The 22026-nt window shown below is 42.9% G+C and overlaps 1 protein-coding gene across 1 annotated transcript in view; it reads left to right on the top strand.

Moving 5' to 3' along the window:
* ADCYAP1R1 (ADCYAP receptor type I) overlaps nt 1-22026 on the top strand; it is a 419514-nt gene that overhangs the window by 107816 nt on the left and 289672 nt on the right. Inside the window, exon 2 of the mRNA XM_082258031.1 lies at nt 15976-16143. Within this exon, the coding sequence (XP_082114157.1) occupies nt 16093-16143 (51 nt within the window). The 5' untranslated portion in view covers nt 15976-16092. The remainder of the gene's footprint in view (nt 1-15975; nt 16144-22026) is intronic.

The raw sequence follows: 22026 nt of genomic DNA, 5'->3' as shown, positions 1-22026 counted from the left end.
TGATCCAAATGTGAAGAAGGAAACTTAAAGTGCTCCGTGCTTCTCCTTCACCTGTGATGCCAAGCCTCTCACCTCCCATTAAAGAGGAAGTAAACGCGCTGAAATAAAATGTGAAAAAAAACTGTAAAGACAAAGGCATAATGAGCTAGTTTGCATCGCATACTAGCTCATTATGAAGTACTTACCTAAAAACGAAGCCCCCGCAGTGCCAACAGGACGCCTGACATGTTCGGCCCTCCTGCTTCCTGGATCACGTCCTCCCGCCTTCTGATTGGCCGGAGGCGCGATTACATCACTGTTGCCGTTCACGGCACTGGGATCTGAAGGAACGGCACCATTGACCGTTCCTTCAGAGCTCATGCGCCGATTACGTTATCAGTTGCATGCACTGTAAATATCTCCTAAACGGTGCAAGTTTAGGAGCTATTTATAGCACCTATAGGCAGAGTTGTATAAAGTACTCGAAACCCATAATTGAGTAAAAGTACAAGTGCTCGATCAAAAAGTGACTTGAGTAGAAGTGGAAGTGCTCGATCAAAAAGTGACTTGAGTAGAAGTGGAAATGCTCGATCAAAAAGTGACTTGAGTAGAAGTACTAAAGTATTCAACATTTTTTGTACTTAAGTATTGCAAGTAGTTTTTTTAAAAATTTTGCTACTCAAGTACTGAAAGTAAAAGTACCAGTAGTTTTGAAAAAAAAATTGCTACTCAAGTACTGAAAGTAAAAGTACAAGTACTGTGTTATGTAGTTATTAAAGAAAGAAGTCAAAAGTTTGAACATCATATTGTTTTTTATTATTTCAAATGCAGCTTTTATTTATACATACAGTAGCATTTATTTTCGTATGCGCTGATAATACACATGTTTTGAGCTTCATGAAACCTGCCATCTACTGTTCTGGCAGTGGTAATTTTTATAATAGTAACGAGTAACTATGCAGCACAAAAAAAAAATATTGGAGTAGAAGTATTGAAATCATCGAAAAAATGTAGTGAAGTAAAAGTGGAAGTAGGAGAAAAAAATTCTACTCTAGGAAAGTACAGATATCGCCTTTCGGTACTTAAGTACCGTAGTGAAGTAGTTCTACTTAGTTACTATACATCTCTGCCTATTGGTAAGCCTTAATATAGGCTTACCTATAGGTAAAAGTCTTTAAAGTGGGTTTACAACCATTTTAAGACCCCTGTTCCCAGTGGGTCATAATCGGCTGTCCCTCATGGGGATAATCGCAGTATGGTGTAATGGACTCCACAGGTATTCAGTCTAATAGCATGGATATGCCTCATACGGGACCTCTGTGCTTAGCAGATCAAGATCAGCTGTTCATCCTCTAGGGATAATAGTGGTGTGGCAGGTATGGACAATGAAGAGAGATAACATCGCTCAGGCTAGTCAAAGTCCACGATTCAAGGTGGGTGCTGAACCTCGGATCGCCACCAGGAGAAGCATGAAAGAAGAAAATGGTCGCACACCACCACGGAATCCAATGAAGAAAAGTTCTTTATTTACATAAGTGGTACAAGGTACAGCAGGGTAGGACAGTAGACGCGTTTCACACGACTGCTACGCGCTTGTTCACTGAGAACTGTCACTGTGAACAAGCACATAACAGTGGTGTGAAACGCGTCTACTGTCCTACCCTGCTGTACCTTGTACCACTTATGTAAATAAAGAACTTTTCTTCATTGGATTCCATGGTGGTGTGCGACCATTTTCTTCTCTCGTGGCAGGTATGGAGACAGTCATGGGCTGGATCAGGTATCCGATTCCTTCCAAATTTCCTCAATAGCAAAAAGAATGGGATCTAGTGCTCTCTCTCTGATCAAATACTTTATTGTTAAAAATAGAGATGTTACTCACAATGAGGGCACATCAGCTGTGCGGGCTGTACAGATGATATAAAAAAAAAAACTACAGATGAAGTCATCCTTGACGTAACGCGTACAGGGGACGGAGCCTGTCTGGGGACGCCGCATCTTTAGTCTTGAGTGTAGTGAGATCTCCGGATCCCTCATATAGACTGAAAACCTGTGGAGTCCATTACACCATACTGCTATTATCCCCAGGAGGGACAGTTGATTATGACCCACTGGGAACAGGGGTCTTAATGGGAGGTGAGAGGCTTGGCATCACAGGTGAAGGAGAAGCACAGAGCTTTTTAAGTTTCCTTATTCACATTTGGATCACATTGTGGACTATTTTCACATATTTTTATTCTGATTCATTTGCCTTGGTTTTTTAGTGATTTCTTAGCAGACGCACTTAGCACTTTCATTTCTCACATTCACTGAGTGGTTTACACAGTGGGATGTTTTATATTGTAACTGTCTAAAACTGGCCATACCCTAATAGATTATTTTCAGTTGAATTATTTGCCCAGCTTACTCAATTTACAGACTTTAAGGAGTTGCCTGGTGCATCTGGTTCATCAGAGCATGGCCAGGTAAGTTTTTTTATCACTTTGCAGGAGTTGCAGGACTCTGGGATTTAGTTGAGTTTGGGGGGGGGGGGGGTGATGTTAATATCACAAGAAGGCCACACGAGCCCCCTGGAGCAAGGGAGGGGTCACAATTGCAATCCCTGTGACCCCTGATGCTACGTCCTTGCTCTTGTACTACATAAGAATTGCTAGAGCTAAAGGACATTGTGCAGTCAGCTTGTAATGTGCATGGTGGGCTTAAAGAACAAATCATTAGAATTGTTTTTATTTTACAGGTATGTACCTATATGAAACAAAGTATATGTAGCACTTTGTCCTATGTTTCTAAGGGCTTTCCAACCCTAGTTATGAGGTCGGACCTGTCCCTCTCCTCTTCAGCCATGGTCAATCCAACAACAGCTATGAAGGAGATGGCTGATCTTACTGTTGCTTGTCTTAGGGAAGCGCTCACAACTGAGACAAGCTTCACTTATGAATCAGCCGTCTCCTTCCTAGCTGTTGCCAAGCTGTAGCTGTTGTCAGATTGACTGCGTTAGGAAGAGAGGGTTGCAGGTCAGATCTCATAACATGTAGCACTTTGTCTCAAGTTTCTAAATGTTTTCTAAACCCTAGTTATGAGGTCTGAGATGCCCCCTCCCCTCTGCCGTGACCGATAAGACCACAGCTATGAAGGAGTTAGCTGATTTGAAAAGTTCAGATTTTCTTTGCTGTGAACACTTTCCTGAAACAAGCAACAGCAAGAGGGATGCAAAGGCTGACACTACCCCTCCCCATTGCCTTCCTCTTGCCGTTGTTGTCTCAGGAAAGTGCTCACAACCAAGACAAGCTGCAGTTTTGAATCAGCTGTCTCTTTTCTAGTTGTTGTTAGATGGTCTGCGGCAGGAGGGGAGGGGGCAGGATGGATGGGCCTCATAACTAGAGTTAGAAAGCATTTAGAAACGTGGGGACAACCTGCTCCCCTCGCCTCCTGCCACAGTCAACCCAACAACAGCTAGGAAGGAGATGGCCGATCATAAGTGCAGCTTGTCTTGGTTGTGGGTGCTTTCCTGAGACAATAAATGGCAAGAAGAATGCAAAAGGAGGGACAACCTGTCAGCCTTTGCATTCTTCTTGCCATATATATATTTATATATATATATATATATATATATAGCAATATTTTGGGGTTATTTAGCTTAAGTGCCGGTTCACACTAGGTCGCTCCGACTTCGGGGGCGACCTGTGAAGTCCCGTGCACTGCGACTTCGGCGCGACTTGCACGGACTTCATATAATGAATGTATATGCAAGTCGCTCCGAGGTCTCCCCGAAGTAGTACAGGACCCTTTTTCTAAGTCAGAGCGACTTGTGTCGCTCCTATTAGAACGGGTCCTGTAGCACTGCATGGCCCGCGACGGACCGTGACTTGTCAGGCTGACAAGTCGCGGTAGTGTGAATGGACACTTAATGTAGAGCTTACCAGTGAGCTGAGTCCACGCCAGTTGTGCCATTCATGGGCTTGTTGGCCCATTTTTATTCAAGAAAAATGAAAAACAGTCCATCCAGGATTCCCATGCAGAGGTTTCAACTTTACACAGCAGTAAAGTAATAATAGTTGAATAATGTCAAATAGAAAGCTGCGCTAAAAATGATACACTGAAAAATATAAAATGAACAATGATTCAGATATTCTTAAAGTCATGCAAATAGTCCAGGCAGATAACACAGATTATGCCTATAAGATCAAATAGGATAGTCCAAAATAGAAGATTCCAAAGTGCAGATGCAGAGTTGATAAATCCGCCACCAGAGATCACTCTATCAGCCGCAGTGAAGCATGCTAGGGATATGCGCTTACCAGATGGAAAAAGATTGATCACATTGCACACACTCTAGATAGCCTAGAAGCCAGTTCCAATGTGAGACTCCTCTCCTGACCGGGTCCTGTTGAATACAGGAATCCGCAGCGTCCAGCAAGCAAACCACCAGCCACCTCGTCCAAATCAATGATCAAGCAAGTATATGCAAGAAAAGAAGGGGCCCCAATAGTGCAGATGGTCTATACAGTTATACTATTTAATTAGGTAAACGAAAAGAAATACACTCACGATTTCATGGTAAAATAAGCGCTTGTCAAACACATTCAAAGCCCCCGCCGCCCGACTTCCGGATACACAGTAGTGACGTCAGCACGCCTTCCCTACGCACGTTTCGTCACAACTGACGTTTTAATAGTTGAATAATACCAAGCCACCTGGCTCTGTGGTCAGTACTGCTGCTCAGGCTTTTATCTCGGTCCTCTTGACCCTGTATCAGTGTCCCTGTTTGGACACACACTCTGTACCCCTACTGACACTCTCTTTCACAGCTTCCTTGCTGCTCAAGCTCACAGGTTTGGGCCGTCTGCTCTGTCAGACTGCACTGTGCAGAAATGCACACTTCTCCCTTGCTTGCCAAGACTCCTCGGGTGGTTGAAGCCCAGAACCTTCATCCTGTCTCTACTAAAAGACACAGCCACACCTGAACCATCAGTGTCCTGGCTTGTCCTAAATCCTGGTCCCAGGATTGGAGATTTCCTCCCACCCAGATCGCTGCGAAATCTCCAGACTCCAGGTCCCCAACTGGACTTTACAAAACAACGAGGAAACTTAAAAGCCAGTTTCCTGCAAATAAAACAATCCTCCTGGAACCTCTCAACCTGCCTGGTTGACAATCCTGGGGATTTACCCTTACTTTGCAGCGATTTCCTCTTACTTCCTGTTGAGTCCCCATGATAGGAAGTGATAGGAAATCTCCCTAAACAGCAAAAATGAACCTGATAGGGGTTTTAACACTTCCCTAATCTATTCAAAAGTGAAAGAATAGTTTGGGCTATGCATACACTTTATGGAAATCTACTTCCTCTGCAACTGTCACTTCTTGAAACAGAATTGTTTGTTTCTTTCTTTCCAATTCTCTGCCGGCTCCAGTAAGGGTCAAGAAGGGATGGTGGGCTGGAATGAGAAGAAGGTAGTAATGGTAGCAGCACAGAGGGCAGTGTAGGGCGTAAACTTGTGAAATTCTGCACCGGAATCGCCACGCTAACATGAAAATTCTAATTATCCTCTCCAATCCCACCTGCCAGATAACATCACATTGCTTTGTTACACCATAACCTAATCTGGGGGCTGCTTAGCGTCGGAGATATGTGCTCAGAATTCCGCTAATGAAGTTACAGCGGTTTAGTGAACCAAGACTAGCGTGAATGTCACCGAGGACATCCTGTGCCCCGTTCTTTCCTCGCTGTTTTCTGTCTCTCTCTGTCATCTCTTGAAGACACCAGAATGCTGGTTAGCTAGTAATTGGATTCTGTACTTGCGAAGAAACCTGCACAAGAATAAATTCCTCCTCATTAAATAGGAAGTGAGTGACTCGCTGAGCCAAAACAATTTCTGTCTGCTGACAGCCTTGTGTGTTAAATGCTGATGGAGCTTAAAGGAGCACTCCGGTCAAAATGTATAGTCAAAGTGGACATTTCATCAGATATATATATTTTTAACCACTTGCCGACTGCCGCACGACTATTTACGTCGACAGTCAGCCTCTCACAGGCAGAGCGACGTAGGAAAATGTCGCTAGCCTGTAAGGGTGCGGATAGCGAGTGCGCGCCGCCGGAGGCGCGCTCCCGTTTGGTCACAGACCCCCCCCCGCGCGTGTGCCCGGCGGACCCCATGTCCGCTGGGCACTCGCGATCGTCCGTGACAGCGGGAGAAAGGCAGGCGGCTAATGTAAACAAAGCCGCCTGTCATTCTCCCCTGTGTAAGAATGATGATCAAACGGTTCTACTATGTAGGACCATTGATCACTGTTCTTACACACACAGCCACAGCCAATCACAGTTAGAAGCACGCCCCTAGGACACACTTAACCCCTCCCTCTCCAATACAGTTAACTCCTTCACTGCCAGTGTCATTTTTACAGTAACAGTGCATATGTATAGCACTGATTACTGTAGTAATGTCACTGGTAACCCCAAAAGTGTCAAAAATGTCAGTCAAGGGTCCGATCTGTCCACCGCAATGTCGCAGTACCGCAAAAACAATCGCAGATCGCTGCCATTACGCTTTAAAAAAAAAAAACAACAAAAATGACAAAAATCTTTCCCATTGTTAGTAAATGCAATAACTTTTGCGCAAACCAATCAAAATACGCTTTTTACGATTTTTTTTACCAAACATATGGTAAAAAAAAAAAAATTGGCCTAAAATGTTAAAAAAATTTTGATTTTTACATTTTTTTGGGGGAATTTCAAAAAAAAATGTGAAAAATATTGTTATTTTTGCAAAATTGACGCTCTTTGTTTGTTTATAGCGCATGATCAAAAAAATCGCACAGGTGATCAAATACCACCAAAAGAAAGCTCTGTTTGTGGGAAGGAAAGGACGCCCAATTCGTTTAGGTACAGCGTCGCACAACCGCGCAATTGTCCGTTAAAGTCACGCAGTGCCGAATCGCAAAATAGGCCCTGGTCAGGAAGGGGGTAAAATCTTCCGGGGCTTAAGTGGTTAATACATGCTCAGTAGTGTGTCAGTGTAACACTTACAAGTATGTAATACTAGTTACAGGTCACTTTACTATCCCCCAACAATGCCCTCATCTGCCTTTTCTTCCATTAGGACAGTGCCATCTTTGTTCAGGCATCCTGGGTCACCATCTACCTCTTAGACTTTAGACTGACAGTACATACACTCATAAACCTTTAATATATACAGTATCTCACAAAAGTATATAAAAGTCTATACCTATTCCAAAGCCAGGACACATTGATGCATTTCAAACAATGTCTTCTTCAGGGAAAAGAGTATGCAATATACAGTATCTCACAAAACTGAGTACACCCCTCAAATATTTTGTAAATATTTTATTATATCTTTTCAGTGACAACACTGAAGAAATGACACTTTGCTACAATGTAAAGTAGTGAGTGTACAGCTTGTATAACAGTGTAAATTTGCTGTCCCCTCAAAATAACTCAACACACAGCCATTAATGTCTAAACCGCTGGCAACAAAAGTGAGTACACCCCTAAGTGAAAATGTCCAAATTGAGCCCAATTAGCCATTTTCCCTCCCCGGTGTCATGTGACTTGTTAGTGTTACAAGGTCTCAGGTGTGAATGGGGAGCAGGTGTGTTAACTTTGGTGTTATCGCTCTCACTCTCTCATACTGGTCACTGGAAGTTCAACATGGCACCTCATGGCAAAGAACTCTCTGAGGATCTGAAAAAAAGAAATCTTGCTCTACATAAAGAGGGCCTAGGCTATAAGAAGATTGCCAAGACCCTGAAACTGAGCTGCAGCACGGTGGCCAAGACCATACAGCGGCTAAACAGGACAGGTTCTACTCAGAACAGGCCTCGCCATGGTCGACCAAAGAAGTGTAGTGCACATGCTCAGTGTCATATCCAGAGGTTGTCTTTGGGAAATAGACGTATGAGTGCTGCCAGCATTGCTGCAGAGGTTGAAGGGGTGGGGGGGTCAGCCTGTCAGTGCTCAGACCATACACCGCACACTGCATCAAATTGATCTGCATGGCTGTCGTCCCAGAAGGAAGCCTCTTCTAAAGATGATGCACAAGAAAGCCCACAAACAGACACTTATATAGGTGACTTACACATACGAAGGGCCTAGGGAGCTGATCAGTGGCGGCTGGGCCGGGGAGGGGCGGCAGGCGATCCGCACCATACCACCCCAGACCACACCAGGCCACACACCATACCCCCCCCCCCCCCAGGACCAGGACCACAGCAGGACAGGGGACAGGACAGAGGACAGGACCACCCCGCTCATGCGGGAACGCTGCGAATATGCATGATCCCGCATCGCATCTGCACCTCTGGCAGTTCACACTGCCATATGCGATATGCAGGGGGTGTCAATTAGGGTGTCAACCCCCAGTTGCGATTGCATATTGCAGTGCTATCTGCAAGTTTGCACAGAATCGGATCGCACTGGTGTGAACCACTATGCGATCCGATTCTGCTGCAGATAAAAAAAGCCTCATGTGCGTGATAGCAAAGTGTATGGCTGAAATTCGCACCGCACATGAGATCGCATGTAATTTAGGATCAGTGTGCTCCAAATTACATGTGATCTCCGCAATCGCACAAATGTGAACCGCCACTGAATGCTGATTTGACCCAAAAAAAAAAAATTCAAAAAAGAGCTCTGAGTGATATGAAAATGTGTACCCTGTGCTCCTCACAGGGGAGGGCTGGCAGCCTTAGGCCTTAGGCCTGGGGGGCAAGTTCAATTAAGTGGCCCATTGAACCATCCAATCTGCTCACCATTCGTGCCCACCTGGTTTTATAACGGATATTGATGTTATGAAGCAAGACAAACATGATGCAATGTGGTAACAGAATTCAATGTTTATAGCAACAAAGGAGGTTTAACAAAAATACATGACACCACGCCAGGCAGGGCCTAGAAAGCTCCTATCGGGTGCAGGCTGGGTGCAGGAGCGTACTCTGCACACTCATACCGCTTTGCTGCAGCTCTGTAAATATAACATTGTATAGCGGTGACCGGCAGCTGTATACAGTGTCTGGCCTCTACATTTATCCAGCCCTGAGTTCGGCCTTTTTACCCGGCATCAGGGCGGCCCGGGGGGCAATTGCCACCCTGCCATCCTTCCCAGTCCTCCCCTGGCTCCTCAACACCCACCCACGGGATCTAAATAAGTGGAATACTGACAAATGTATGGATAGATCCACATCAATACTTAGCACAACAATGATCCAAAATGTGCGCTGTCTGAAGATGAACTGTAGCGTCCCTTTAACCACTTGCCGACCGCTCACTCGAGCTCTACTGCGGCAAAGTGGTTAGTTATCGTCCAGCGACGTAGACCTACATCGCTGGACTCCTCCCCTTGTGGGCGGCGCCGCCGGAGGCTCACTCCCAATGTATTCATTCACAGCGGGAGTCGGGCCAGGGGAGGAGCGGCGGCGATCGCCGCCGCTCTTCCCCGATCGTCGGGGAATCGAGTTTGGAGATCCGCCCGCTTGTGTAAACAGAGAGGGTTCAGCATAGCTGAACCTGCGATCTGTCCCTGTGTCACTCAGTCACCTCCCCCCACACACGTCAGTAAGCACCAGGCATACATTAACCCCTCCCTCGCCAATAAAAAGTTAACCCCTTCCCTGCCAGTGTCATTTTTACAGTAACAGTGCATATGTATAGCACTGATTACTGTAGAAATGTCACTGGTACCCCCAAAAGTGTCAAAAATGTCAGTCAAGGGTCCGATCTGTCCGCCGCAATGTCGCAGTCCCGCAAAAAAATCTCAGATCGCCGCCATGATACTCGTTAAAAAAAAAAACACCAAGAATGACAGAAATCTTTCCCTTAGTTAGTAAACCCAATAACTTTTGCGCAAACCAATCAAAATACGCTTATTATGATTTTTTTTTACCAAACATAGGTAGCAGAAAACAAATTGGCCAAAAATGTAAAAAAAATTAGATTTTTACATTTTTTTGGGGGGGAATTTCATATAAAAACGTGAAAAATATTGTTATTTTTTCAAAATAAACGCTATTTTTTTGTTTATAGCGCAAAAAGTAAAAATCGCACAGGTGATCAAATACCACCAAAAGAAAGCTCTGTTTGTGGGAAAAAAAGGACGTAAATTTTCTTTGGGTATGGCGTCGCATGACCGCGCAATTGTCAGTTAAAGTCGCACAGCGCCGAATCGCAAAAAGTGGCCCAGACGTAAGACAGCAAAATCCTCCAGTGGTAAAGTGGTTAAATCCACCTTTATTCACAGCGCCTGGGGGATGAGCTGAAGATTCGGCATGAACAACAGGCCCCTTGTATAGGGAGCAAACCTGGCTTCCATGTAAACACAATAGGCAAATAAATAAATAATAAGCCATTGGGAGTTCACCAGCTGTTGAGTTCTCTCTGCCTGCCTGACCTGCGCACCTTCCCCATCATTCACCCAGCAATGCGCCTTTGTGTCCTCGAATGCGTTCTCAATCACCACGCATGGAGATATTTTTATAACTAATACAGCAAAAACCGGAACTCACACAGACGCCGCTTGTTCTAGGCATATGGATATCATTATTTCTTTTGTGTTGCTGCAGCGGAGATTCTCTGCTCCGCATTGTCTCTGCTCAGCACGAAGGCAACAGGAAATGCTGCCCACGTTTTGGAAATTAAAGAACACTGGCCTGGGATATTTTTGTCATTTTGTAATTAAATGAGAATGCATCGGGAAGCACCGATTACACACATTCAATGCAAAGCAACAGGTTTGCTTTAAATACACTATATTACCAAAAGTATTGGGATGCCTGCCTTTACACGCACATGAACTTTAATGGCATCCCAGTCTTAGTCCGTAGGGTTCAATATTGAGTTGGCCCACCCTTTGCTGCTATAACAGCTTCAACTCTTCTGGGAAGGCTGTCCACAAGGTTTAGGAGTGTGTCTATGGGAATGTTTGACCATTCTTCCAGAAGTGCATTTGTGAGGTCAGGCACTGATGTTGGATGAGAAGGCCTGGCTTGCAGTCTCCGCTATAATTCATTCCAAAGGTGTTCTATCGGGTTGAGGTCAGGACTCTGTGCAGGCCAGTCAAGTTCCTCCACCCCAAACTCGCTCATCCATGTCTTTATGGACCTTGCTTTGTGCAGTGGTGTGCAGTCATGTTGGAACAGGAAGGGTCCATCCCTAAACTGTTCCCACAAAGTTGGGAGCATGAAATTGTCCAAATTGTCTTGGTATGCTGACGCCTTAAGAGTTCCCTTCACTGGAACTAAGGGGCCAACCCAACCCCTGAAAAACAACCCCACACTATAATCCCCCCTCCACCAAATGATTTGAACCAGTGTTTGTGGTTTGCATGTATTTCTTATGTTTGCTGTGTGCTGGTGTTTGGATATCTTTTGTTTTATTTATAAGCAAACAGTTTGCTGAAGACAAGCAGACTAAGGACATGGATTACTGGAACCATGTCCTGTGGTCTGATGAGACCAAGATAAACTTATTTGGTTCAGATGGTGTCAAGCGTGTGTGGCAGCAGCCAGGTGAGGAGTACAAAGACAAGTGTGTCTTGCCTACAAGCATGTTGGTGGGAGTGTCATGGTCTGGGCCTGCATGAGTGCTGCCGGCACTGGGGAGATACAGTTCATTGAAGGAACCATGAATGCCAACATGTACTGTGACATACTGAAGCAGAGCATGATCCCCTCCCTTCAGGGACTGGGCTGCAGGGCAGTATTCCAGCATAACGATCCCAAACACACCTCCAAGACAACCACTGCCCTGCTAAAGAAGCTGAGGGTAAAGGTGATGGACTGGCCAAGCATGTCTCCAGACCTAAACCATATTGATCATCTGTGGGGCATCCTCAAATAGAAGGTGGAGCAGCGCAAGGTCTCTAACATCCACCAGCTCTGTGATGTCATCATGGAGGAGTGGAAGAGGACTTCAGTGACAACCTGTGAAGCTCTGGTGAACTCCATGCCCAAGAGGGTTAAGGCAGTGCTGGAAAAAAATTGTGGCCACACAAAATATTGACACTTTGGGCCCAATTTGGACATTTTATTTCAGGGGTGTACTCACTTTTGTTGCCAGCGGTTTAGACATTAATGGCTGTGTTGAGTTATTTTGAGGGGACAGCAAATTTACACTGTTATACAAGCTGTACACTCACTACTTTACATTGCAGCAAAGTGTCATTTCTTCAGTGTTGTCACATGAAAAGTTATAATAAAATATTTACAAAAATGTGAGGGGTGTACTTACTTTTGTGAGATACTGTATATTGCATACCCCTTTTCCCTGAAGAAGACATTGTTTGAAATGCTTCAGTTTGTCCTGACTCTGGAATATGTATAGAAATATCAAGCTCAAAGCAGTTATGCATGATCCCTTCTGGGTCAAACGTGGGTATATTATATGAACTACAACTAATTAAAGCTGTTGTACAGAATGTCATCCTCTATGTAATTTAAACTGTGCTCATTCTTTTATGATGTAAAAATAAAATTTTAAGTTTTATGAGATATTGTGATAGGTATTTGCCTAAAACATCCCAATAAAAATGGTACTGAAAATTTGGCTGTTGAAAAACAGTGGTGGGAGGTGGGAGGTGGGTAGATCTCTGAACCCTATTCCATTACATCTGTTAAGCAACCACCAACATACAATACACACCACAGTGTTGAGTAAGGTAGTTAGCAAAAAAGTGCTCAATTAAGAATGGCGATTGCTTAAACGCTAGCATTCAGCAGGAATTAGAGCCTTTAGACCAGTGTTTCTCAAACCTTTTTCAGTCAAGGCACCCTTTAAAAATTATACACCCCTTTCTAAAATGTAAAAAAATCTATTCTAATAGTTTTTCATAATGTGGCAGCATTGACACATGTAGGACATCCAACATAAGAGGTGATTTATCCTTCCAAAGCAAATACACTTTTGCACACTGATACTGACTAGTATTCCAGTGTTTCTCCTCTCCCTTAGTTTCTCTCCATCACTCAGCTAATGTGACCCCAGTGCTCATGGAGAGGGGTAGCGGACGGTCAAACAAGGATGCTGCGCAGGCAATCAACCCCCCTTCTTATTAACACTGATGACATTACTACATAGTTACATAGTTAGTGAGGTTGAAAAAAGACATCAGTCCATCCAGTTCAACCTATGATGTGTGTGTGTTTGCTATTAACCGTACATTGTATACACCTGTATGTTGTACATTGTATACCCCTGTATGTTGTACATTGTATACCCCTGTATGTTGTACATTGTATACCCCTGTATGTTGTACATTGTATACCCCTGTATGTTGTACATCGTATACCCCTGTATGTTGTACATTGTATACCCCTGTATGTTGTACATTGTATACCCCTGTATGTTGTACATTGTATACCCCTGTATGTTGTACATTGTATACCCCTGTATGTTGTGGTCTTTAAGGTGCCCATCTAAAAGTTTTTTGAAACTATCGATGCTCCTTGCTGATACCACTGCTTGTGGAAGAGAATTCCACATCCTTCCCGCTCTTACAGTGAAGAACCCCCTACGTATTTTAAGGTTAAACCGCCTTTCCTCTAGTTTTAGTGAGTGGCCACGTGTCTTATTGTATTCCCTTTCTCTGAATAGTTTGTTCCTTATGCTAGGGTCGCCAGTACAGAATTTGTACATTGATATCATATCCCCCCTCAATCGTCTCTTCTCCAGAGAGAATAAGTTCAGTGCTTGTAGTCTTTCCTCATAGCTGATGCCCTTCATTCCCCTAATTATTTTTGTTGCCCTTCTCTGGACTCTCTCCAGTTCCAGCACATCCTTCCTGAGGACCGGTGCCCAGAACTGGACAGCATACTCCAGATGTGGCCGGACCAGAGTCTTGTAGAGTGGGAGAATAATCTCTTTATTTCTGGAGTGAATCCCCTTTTTTATACATCCCAGTATTCTGTTGGCTTTGCTTGCAGCGGCTTGGCATTGCGTGCCACTGCCAATAATAGTACATGGGGGTACAACGCTAAAGTGAATATGTGCCAAAATATAATAAAGTGCCTAATAGATATATGACAACATCCAGAAATATTGATAAAAAGATAGGTGCTATTTTAAGTGCTTGACAATAATGTAGTACCCCCACGTACTATTATTTTTTTTTATTATTATCTTATACTCTTTAGTGAAAAAGTTTTGGTATAGCAAATCGATCAATTATCGATTGTGCTGATTTTCATTTTGCACATGCCACTGCCAAGCCTGTTGTCCACTAGGACCCCCAGGTCCTTTTCCATCCTAGACTCACCCAGAGGTTCCCCCCCTAGTGAGTATCTTGCTTTCTGGTTTCTGGCCCCCAAGTGCATTACTTTACATTTTTCAACATTAAACCTCCTCTGCTATTTAGTTGCCCACCCCATTATTTTGTTCAGGTCTGCTTGTAAGGTTTCCACATCCTGCATAGAAGATATTCACATGCTTAGTTTAGTATCATCCGCAAATACTGAGATTGTACTAGATATCCCCTCCTCTAAATCATTTATGAATAAATTAAACAGGATTGGTCCCAGGACAGAACCTTGGGGGACCCCGCTTTCCACACCTGCCCAATCCGAGTACTCCCCATTAATCACCACCCTCTGTACTCTCCCCTGGAGCCAGTTCTCTATCCAGGTACTCACCTTATGGTCCATACCTATCTTCCTTAGTTTGTACAGTAAGCGTTTGTGGGGAACGGTGTCAAAGGCCTTTGCAAAGTCCAGGTACACCACATCCACAGGCTTACCTTTATCTAGGTGGCAGCTCACTTCATCATAAAAGGTTAATAGATAGTTGTTAGGGCGCTGGCGGCTAGAAGGTTGTAATGATGCACAAAAAAAAAATCTGTGGCTTTGAGTAACTAAAAGGTAGGCCTAATCCATCTACCTGCTTGTATACATTTTTTTGGCAATTTTAGGCATTTTGCCAAGGCATCCGTGAAAATACCTCAAGGCAGCCAAGGGTGCCTGGGCACCCTGGATGAAAAAGGTTGCTTTAGACCACCCTTTCTCAAACTTTTCAACACAGAGGAACCTTTGAAATATCATTATCATGTCAGGGAACCCCTGCTAAAATTACTATATCTACAACTCATGATTCATTAGTGTGATGGTCATTGGGAATAATGCTCTTTACACTTGTGGTCATTGGGAAGAACACCCCCCCCCCCCCTACAGATAGTTAATAAGATCAATAGTGTCAGTGGAAACTTTTCTGAGATAGAGGTTATTCAAAGAACCCCTAGCAACCTCTGGAGGAACCCATGCGTTCCATAGAACCCTGGTTGAGAAACCCTAATTTAGAGTCTTTATACCAGCCTTTCTTAACCTTTTCCAGAAAAAGGAATCCTTGAAATAACGTTCCTGTCTCAGGGAACCCCTGCTAAAAATGACTATATCTACAGGTCATGAGACATTAATGTAATGGTCAGTGAGAAGAATGTGCCTTATACTTACGATCATTGGGAATAATTCTCCCCTTTCAGAGAGCTAAAAAGATCAATGGTGTCAGTGGAAACATACCTGAGAGGCAGAAATGCTCTTTACCCAAGAAACCCCTAGCAACCTCTGGAAAAGCCCTAGGGCTCCATGGAACCCTGGTTGAGAAACCCTGCTTTATACAGTAGCTATGTAGAAGGGACTAGGATGCATCTATAGACTGGCTTTAAATAACACTCACAATTGCCTCAAAGCCACTCGTGGTGTTGTCTAGAAATAGTGCAGACCGAACCCAACGGCAGGCGGGAGGGGGGTCACGGCTCTTTCCGTCGGAGGGCGGCACTGTGGGAATGCGCCGAGAGTCTGCACCGCCAATACATTTATCTCCGTTGCCAGTTCTTTTGTCGAGCGTCCTTCAAAAACACTTACACTTCAACGGCCCTTTGAAAAGAAAAATACAATATTCCGCGGTTCAGTTTCACTGTCATTTTCCAGGCAGTACAGAGAATGTATTGGTATAATTTCTTGTCTCTTTCTTCTAACTCTCTTTTTTTTATTATTTGTTACAGAGCTCTGGACTGGAGTCTGAAGGCTTTTTCGTGTGGAAAGTTTTTTTTCTTGTTTCTCATTACTCACGGCGAGCACAACAAAACAGCGTGTTTTGAGGCCAATCACGGCATCTGAAAATGGAGTTTCTGCTCAGATTGTACCTCCTGCTTATCGTGGCATCCTCGCTGGTAGGTATCAAACACAGCTGTGTAGAATTTAATCTTTAGTGTGTGTTATGTACAATCTCTCTGTAATATTTCTTGTAGCCTACAGTGAATGTAGAGCACGGCAAAGCCTTATAAAATAACCCAGCCTTTCTTAACCTTTTTTGAACATGGAGGGACCTTTAAAACAACATTCTAGGCTCAGGGAGCCCCTGCTTATAAATATACCTACAGCTCATAGTTACATAGTTATATAGTAGGTGAGGTTGAATAAAGACAATAGTCCATCCAGTTCAACCTGTATAGGTGTGTGTGGCTGTAATCATCTCACATAGCCCTGAATGTTCTGATCCTTGAGATGTATTTCCAAGAGTCTTTTGAAAGCCACCATACTTCCCGCAGAAACCACCTCTTGTGGTAGAGAATTCCACAATCTTGTAGCCCCAACAGTAAAGAACCCCCCACGTTGCCTGAGGTTAAAACGCTTCTCCTCTAATCGCATTGTATGCCCTCGAGTCCTCATGCAATCCCTTCGACTGAATAGCTGTTTTTCTATGCCGAGATCCCCATTAAGATATTTATAAATTGCTATCATGTCCCCCCTCAGGCGTCTCTTCTCCAAGGAGAATAAATAAAGCGATTGCAGACGCTCTTCATAATTAAGGTCCTCCAATCCCCTAATCAGTTTAGTTGCCCTTCTCTGGACTCTCTCCAGCTCCAACACATCCCTCCTGAGGACTGGCAACCAGAACTGGACAGAATACTCCAGATGTGGTCGGACCAGAGTTTTATAAAGTGGAAGGATTATAGTCTTATCTCTGGAATACATCCCTTTCTTTATGCATGCTAATAATCTGCTGGCTTTGGCAGCTGCCGCTTGACATTGCATGCTATTGCCTAATCTATCATCAACCAAGACTCCCAGATCTTTCTCCATTTTTGATTCCCCCCAAGGGTTCCCCCCCTAAAGTGTATTGTGCTTTTATGTTTTTAGTCCCCAAGGGCAAAACCTTACACTTCTCCACATTAAACCTCATTTGTCATGTCGTTGCCCACTCCGTTATTTTGTCCAGGTCATTCTGTAGGATATCTGCTTCATGCTGTGCAGTTATTGCCCTGCCCAATTTTGTGTCATTTGCAAAAATTGATATCGAACTACTGATCCAGTCCTCAATGCTGTTTATGAATAAATTGAACAAGGTTGGTCCCAGGATAATGTACTGTATTAGTATGACGATTACTGGAAAGAATGCATCTAACATTTGTGATTGTTGGGAAGAATATCCCTCTTACAGATAGCTAAAAGGATCATTGGTGTCAGTGATTGCTCATCTGAGGGCAACAAATTTAGAACATCACCAACACACGGAGCACAGTAAGGTCAGGAATAGACTTTGATGTTCTGGTTTAAAGTAGAAGACAAGTATGCAGCGAACAATATACTATAAGATCATTGAGTTGAGCACAATATGGCCAAAAGGAGACTGTAATGTTCAGGGTTCAAGTAGAAGGCAGGTCTAAACCAATCTAAACACTAAAGATCATCCTTACTTATGGCAAAGAATGCTTGCCAAAAGGTTGAAAATTTGGGCAGGTCCAAAATTAATGGAGCAATGTGCCTTGGGATTTGAAACATCTCCGAAACATTGCACTGAGCACATTAAGGAGAGGAAGAAGACGTTAATCTACAATAAAATCTACCACTACCATAAAAATCATTTGTATGAGCCCAATATGGCCAGAATGAGATGTTAATATTCTAGGTTGGAGTGGAGAGCAAGTCTACAACAACCAACATACCATTACAGTCACTGGGCTGAGCCAGTTATGGCCAGGATGAGATATTAATATTCAGGATTAAAGTAGAAATCAAGTCTGCAACAACCAACATGCCATAAAGATAAATTGTCTGTGCACAATAAGGGCTATTAAGAGACTTTAATGTTTAGGGTTAAAGTAGAAGGCAATTCTACAACAACCAACTTACCATAAAGATCACCCTTGCTCATGGGGAAGAGAGCTTTCCGGAAAGGTTAAACATGTGGGCAGGTCCAAAATAGATGGAGCAATATTCCTTCGGGTTCAAAACATCTCCAACACATTGTGCTGAGCACAGTAAGGTCAGGATGAGATGGTAATGTTCAAGGTTAGAGTGGACAGCAAGTCTACAACAACCAACATATCATCAATATTGTTGGGCTAAGCTCAATACGGCCAAGAAGAGACTTTAATGTTCAGGGTTAAAGTAAGAGTCAAGTCAACAACAAGCAACTTACCATAAAAATCATCCTTACTGATAGGAAAGAGAGCTTGCCAGAAAGATCAAACACGTGGGCAGGTCTAAAATAGATAGAGTCATGTCCCTTTGAATTTGGAACATTTCTAACACATTGTGCTGAGCACAGTAAGTTCAGAAAGAGACTTTACAGTTCTGGTTTAAAGTAGAAGGCAAGTCTGCAGCAACCAATATACTCTAAAGATAATTGGACTGAGCAAAACATGGCCAAAAAGAGACTTTAATGTTTAGGGTTAAAGTAGAAGGCAAGTCTAAAACAGCCAATATGCCATAAAGATCATCCTTACCTATTGACGAGATAGCTTTCCAGAAAGGTCCAACACTTGGGCAGGGTCATAATAAGTGGAGTAATGTCCCTTTGGATTCAGAAGATTTTCAACACATGAGCATAATAGGAGCAGGAAGGAAACAGTATTGTTGAGGTTAAAGTAGAAGGCAAGTCTACAACAACCAACATACCATAAAAATCATTGGGCTGAGCATTATATGTCCAGGAAGAGACTTTAATGTTCAAGGTTAAAGTAGAAATCAAGTCTACAACCAACAACCAAAAAAATCATTTGTCTGAGCCTAAAATGGCCAGGATGAGAAGTTAATGTTCAAGGGTAGAGTGGAGAGCAAGTCTTCAACAACCAGAATTCCATTAAAGGCACTGGGCTGAGCCAAGTATGGCCAGGATGAGATATTAATGTTCAGGATTAAAGTAGAAGGTATGTCTACAACAACCAACATGAAGATCCTTGGGCTGAGCACAATATGGTCAAGATGAGATAATAAAGTTAATTGTTAAAAAAAAGTCAAATCTACAACAACCAACCTACCATAAGGATCCTCCTTAATGGGGAAAAAAGCTTGCCAGAAAGGTTAAACATTTGGGCAGGTCCAAAATAAATAATGTCCCTTGGGATATTGGAACATCTCCAACACAATATGCTGAGCACAATAAGGGCAAGATGAAGATGTTAATGTTGAGTATTAAGGTAAAAGGCAAGTCCTCAACAACCAATATACCATAAAGATCATCCATATGTTTCTCATTACGAAGAAGAAAGGAAAGTTGGAGGCTCTCGAGCCTATAAGGTCTCCTTCTGGGTAAACAGGGAACAGGATTTTAAAGTGTGTGATGACTGGTTGTCCCTACCATGTTTATGTAGTAGTCAGAGGATGGTTGTATTAGTCTGAGTAACAGAATAGGAGACAGGGGTACCAGCTGAGTCTGAATTTTTGGTCGTGATCATAGAAAGGCTTAGTTAGACCCTCCATGTCACATGTAATATCTATCTCTATACTAGTCTTATATTAGTCTGGGCCATGTTGTTCAAATGCAGAAGAGAATAGATGGGATTATGGGGAGGCTGTATGTTGGTTTCGGTTAGTGAAGATGGGGAAGAGAGTTTTCCAGAAGGGTCAAACATTTTGACAGGTGCAAAGAAGATGGAATAATATTCCTTTTGATTTGGGACATTGCCAACACATTGAGCTGGTGTCAGCGAAGATTTGATGAAGTTTTGTTGGGGTTTAATACCAGTGGGACAGAAGCTTATAAGCAGATTTCTGGAGAATAATGCCTTATACAGTATTTAGGAAACCATCCTTACTTTTTAGATCACAATGAACATGATTTCTTTAAAAAGTTGCTTTTAAATCAGTGTATTATAATAATATTGGGCACGGTCATGTGACCGTCAATACCATCGTTAGTCTTCTTCCTGTCGGGGAAGAGGGTGGGTCTATTGATGCTCTCATTTTATCACTCTCTTGCAATAGAGCTATCTGGAAGTGGAGGAACAGTACGTGAAGCCTCTGTGTTGGCAGTAAGAAAGTTACTGGATTTAAGTTCTAGTAAAAAAAAAAAAGTATTTAAAAAAAAGCTAACTACTTGAAGTAAAAGCTTTGATGTTGGGGGCTGTGCTGGAAGAGTTTCAGATTTGGTTCTTTCAGTTCCTACAACAGCAGGTTTAGACCTCTCTAATGGTGGCTTGCTGGAGCCATGTATGGTTCTTGAGCTGCTTAACTCCTGGAGGTAGCAGATAGGGTGTTGGTTTCTCTGACAAGCAGCTTATCAGTGTTAATTTTGGCAGCAAATTTCAATTTAGTTTTTAGTCTTAGTCTTAGGACTAAAATGGCATTTTAGTTTTAGTCCCATTTTAGTCTTCTACAAGTGTTTTAGTTTTAGTCGTATTTAGTCGACTAAAACTCCAGTACATTTTAGTCGACTAAAACGTCCTACATTTTAGTCGACTAAAACTCATTTTAGTCATCTATAATCGAATGGGTGTAGTTCAATTGTAATTTGTAATGCATTATTTAAGCATTTCTCTACGATTTCCAAACTCATTATATACTAACTCTGGTCTAGAACAGAATTTCTCAACCAGGATTTCATGGAACCCAAGGGTTCCTCTACAGTAGAGCTTTCCTTAAACAATGAGCTATTTCTGCCTCTCGGCTAAGTTCCCACTGACACAATTGGTCTTTTTAGCTATCTGTAAGGGGGTAAGTCTTCCCAATGACTACAAGTGCAAGGAACATTCTTCCCACTGACCATCACACTAACGTATCATGAGTTATATATATAGTAATTTTTAGCAGGGGTTCCTTGAGACTGGAAAGTTCTTTCAAGGGTTCCTTTGTGTTGAAAAGGTGGAGAAAGACTGGACTAGAATATTTATAGCTAAGCTAAGTCCAAAAGGAAGAACCACCAACCAGGGACTGGGTATGTATAAACTAACAGGTTGAACGGGAATGAATAGTGGCCATAGGGGGAAATAGAGGGAAGGGAAGAATGGAACCAGGAATTTGAGGGTGGAGGGTTTGATAGATCAGGTGGAGGGTCTATATAATCAGTAAAAGTCAGGTTATAATGACAAGGCCAAGGGTCATTTACCACCTAAGAATGGGAGGATGAGTCCTTTGGTATAATAAAACCTCTGGGGGTCACTGTGTATGATCCAGGCATTCCAAAAATTTAGAAAATTCTCCATAGTGCCCTTATTAGTGGCAACAAGTTGTTCAATTCATATTATTTCATTTAGGAGACCCTAACATTCTATTTTTGTGGGCCTTCGAGTGGATTTTCTTATGCATGGCTTGACATGCTTCTGTAAATAAAAAGATAATAAATACGATTGACCTCATGGCAGAAGGTATACAGTGGGGCAATATAATGGAGTGTGTCATTTTAGAGGAGTTGCAGGGATAAATCTCAATGTGGAGATGGAAAATACTGTATTTTCTCAGAATATTATTGGTTGGCATTCCCACCGGGTATGAAGATAGAAGCCTAAGGCCTGACCACATTCCTTGCCTACGTCAGGATAGTTGGTCTCCTGTTTTTGTCTAGAAATGGCAAGTTTGTGCATGAGTAAGAAATCTCTGCCCCGTTCCGTGGATGTGATTTGCATGACTAATTCTGCTTCCATTTGTGTGCATATTTGAGAAATTGGCTAGAATTGTTAGAAGAGCTTAGTGTGTAGAGCAAATAAAACATTGCGTTGAGGAGGTTTGGAAATTACTCAGAGGTCATCTAAATTAGTGAGTGTTCTATGTATTTTTTCACAAGGGGAAACATTTGAGAATTGCAAATAAGTGAGCCACATCCCTTTGGATTG

Source organism: Pelophylax lessonae (genome assembly GCF_965119305.1).
Source record: "Pelophylax lessonae genome assembly, chromosome: 5".
NCBI lineage: Eukaryota > Metazoa > Chordata > Amphibia > Anura > Ranidae > Pelophylax > Pelophylax lessonae.
This window is presented reverse-complemented; position numbering and strand designations above follow the sequence as displayed.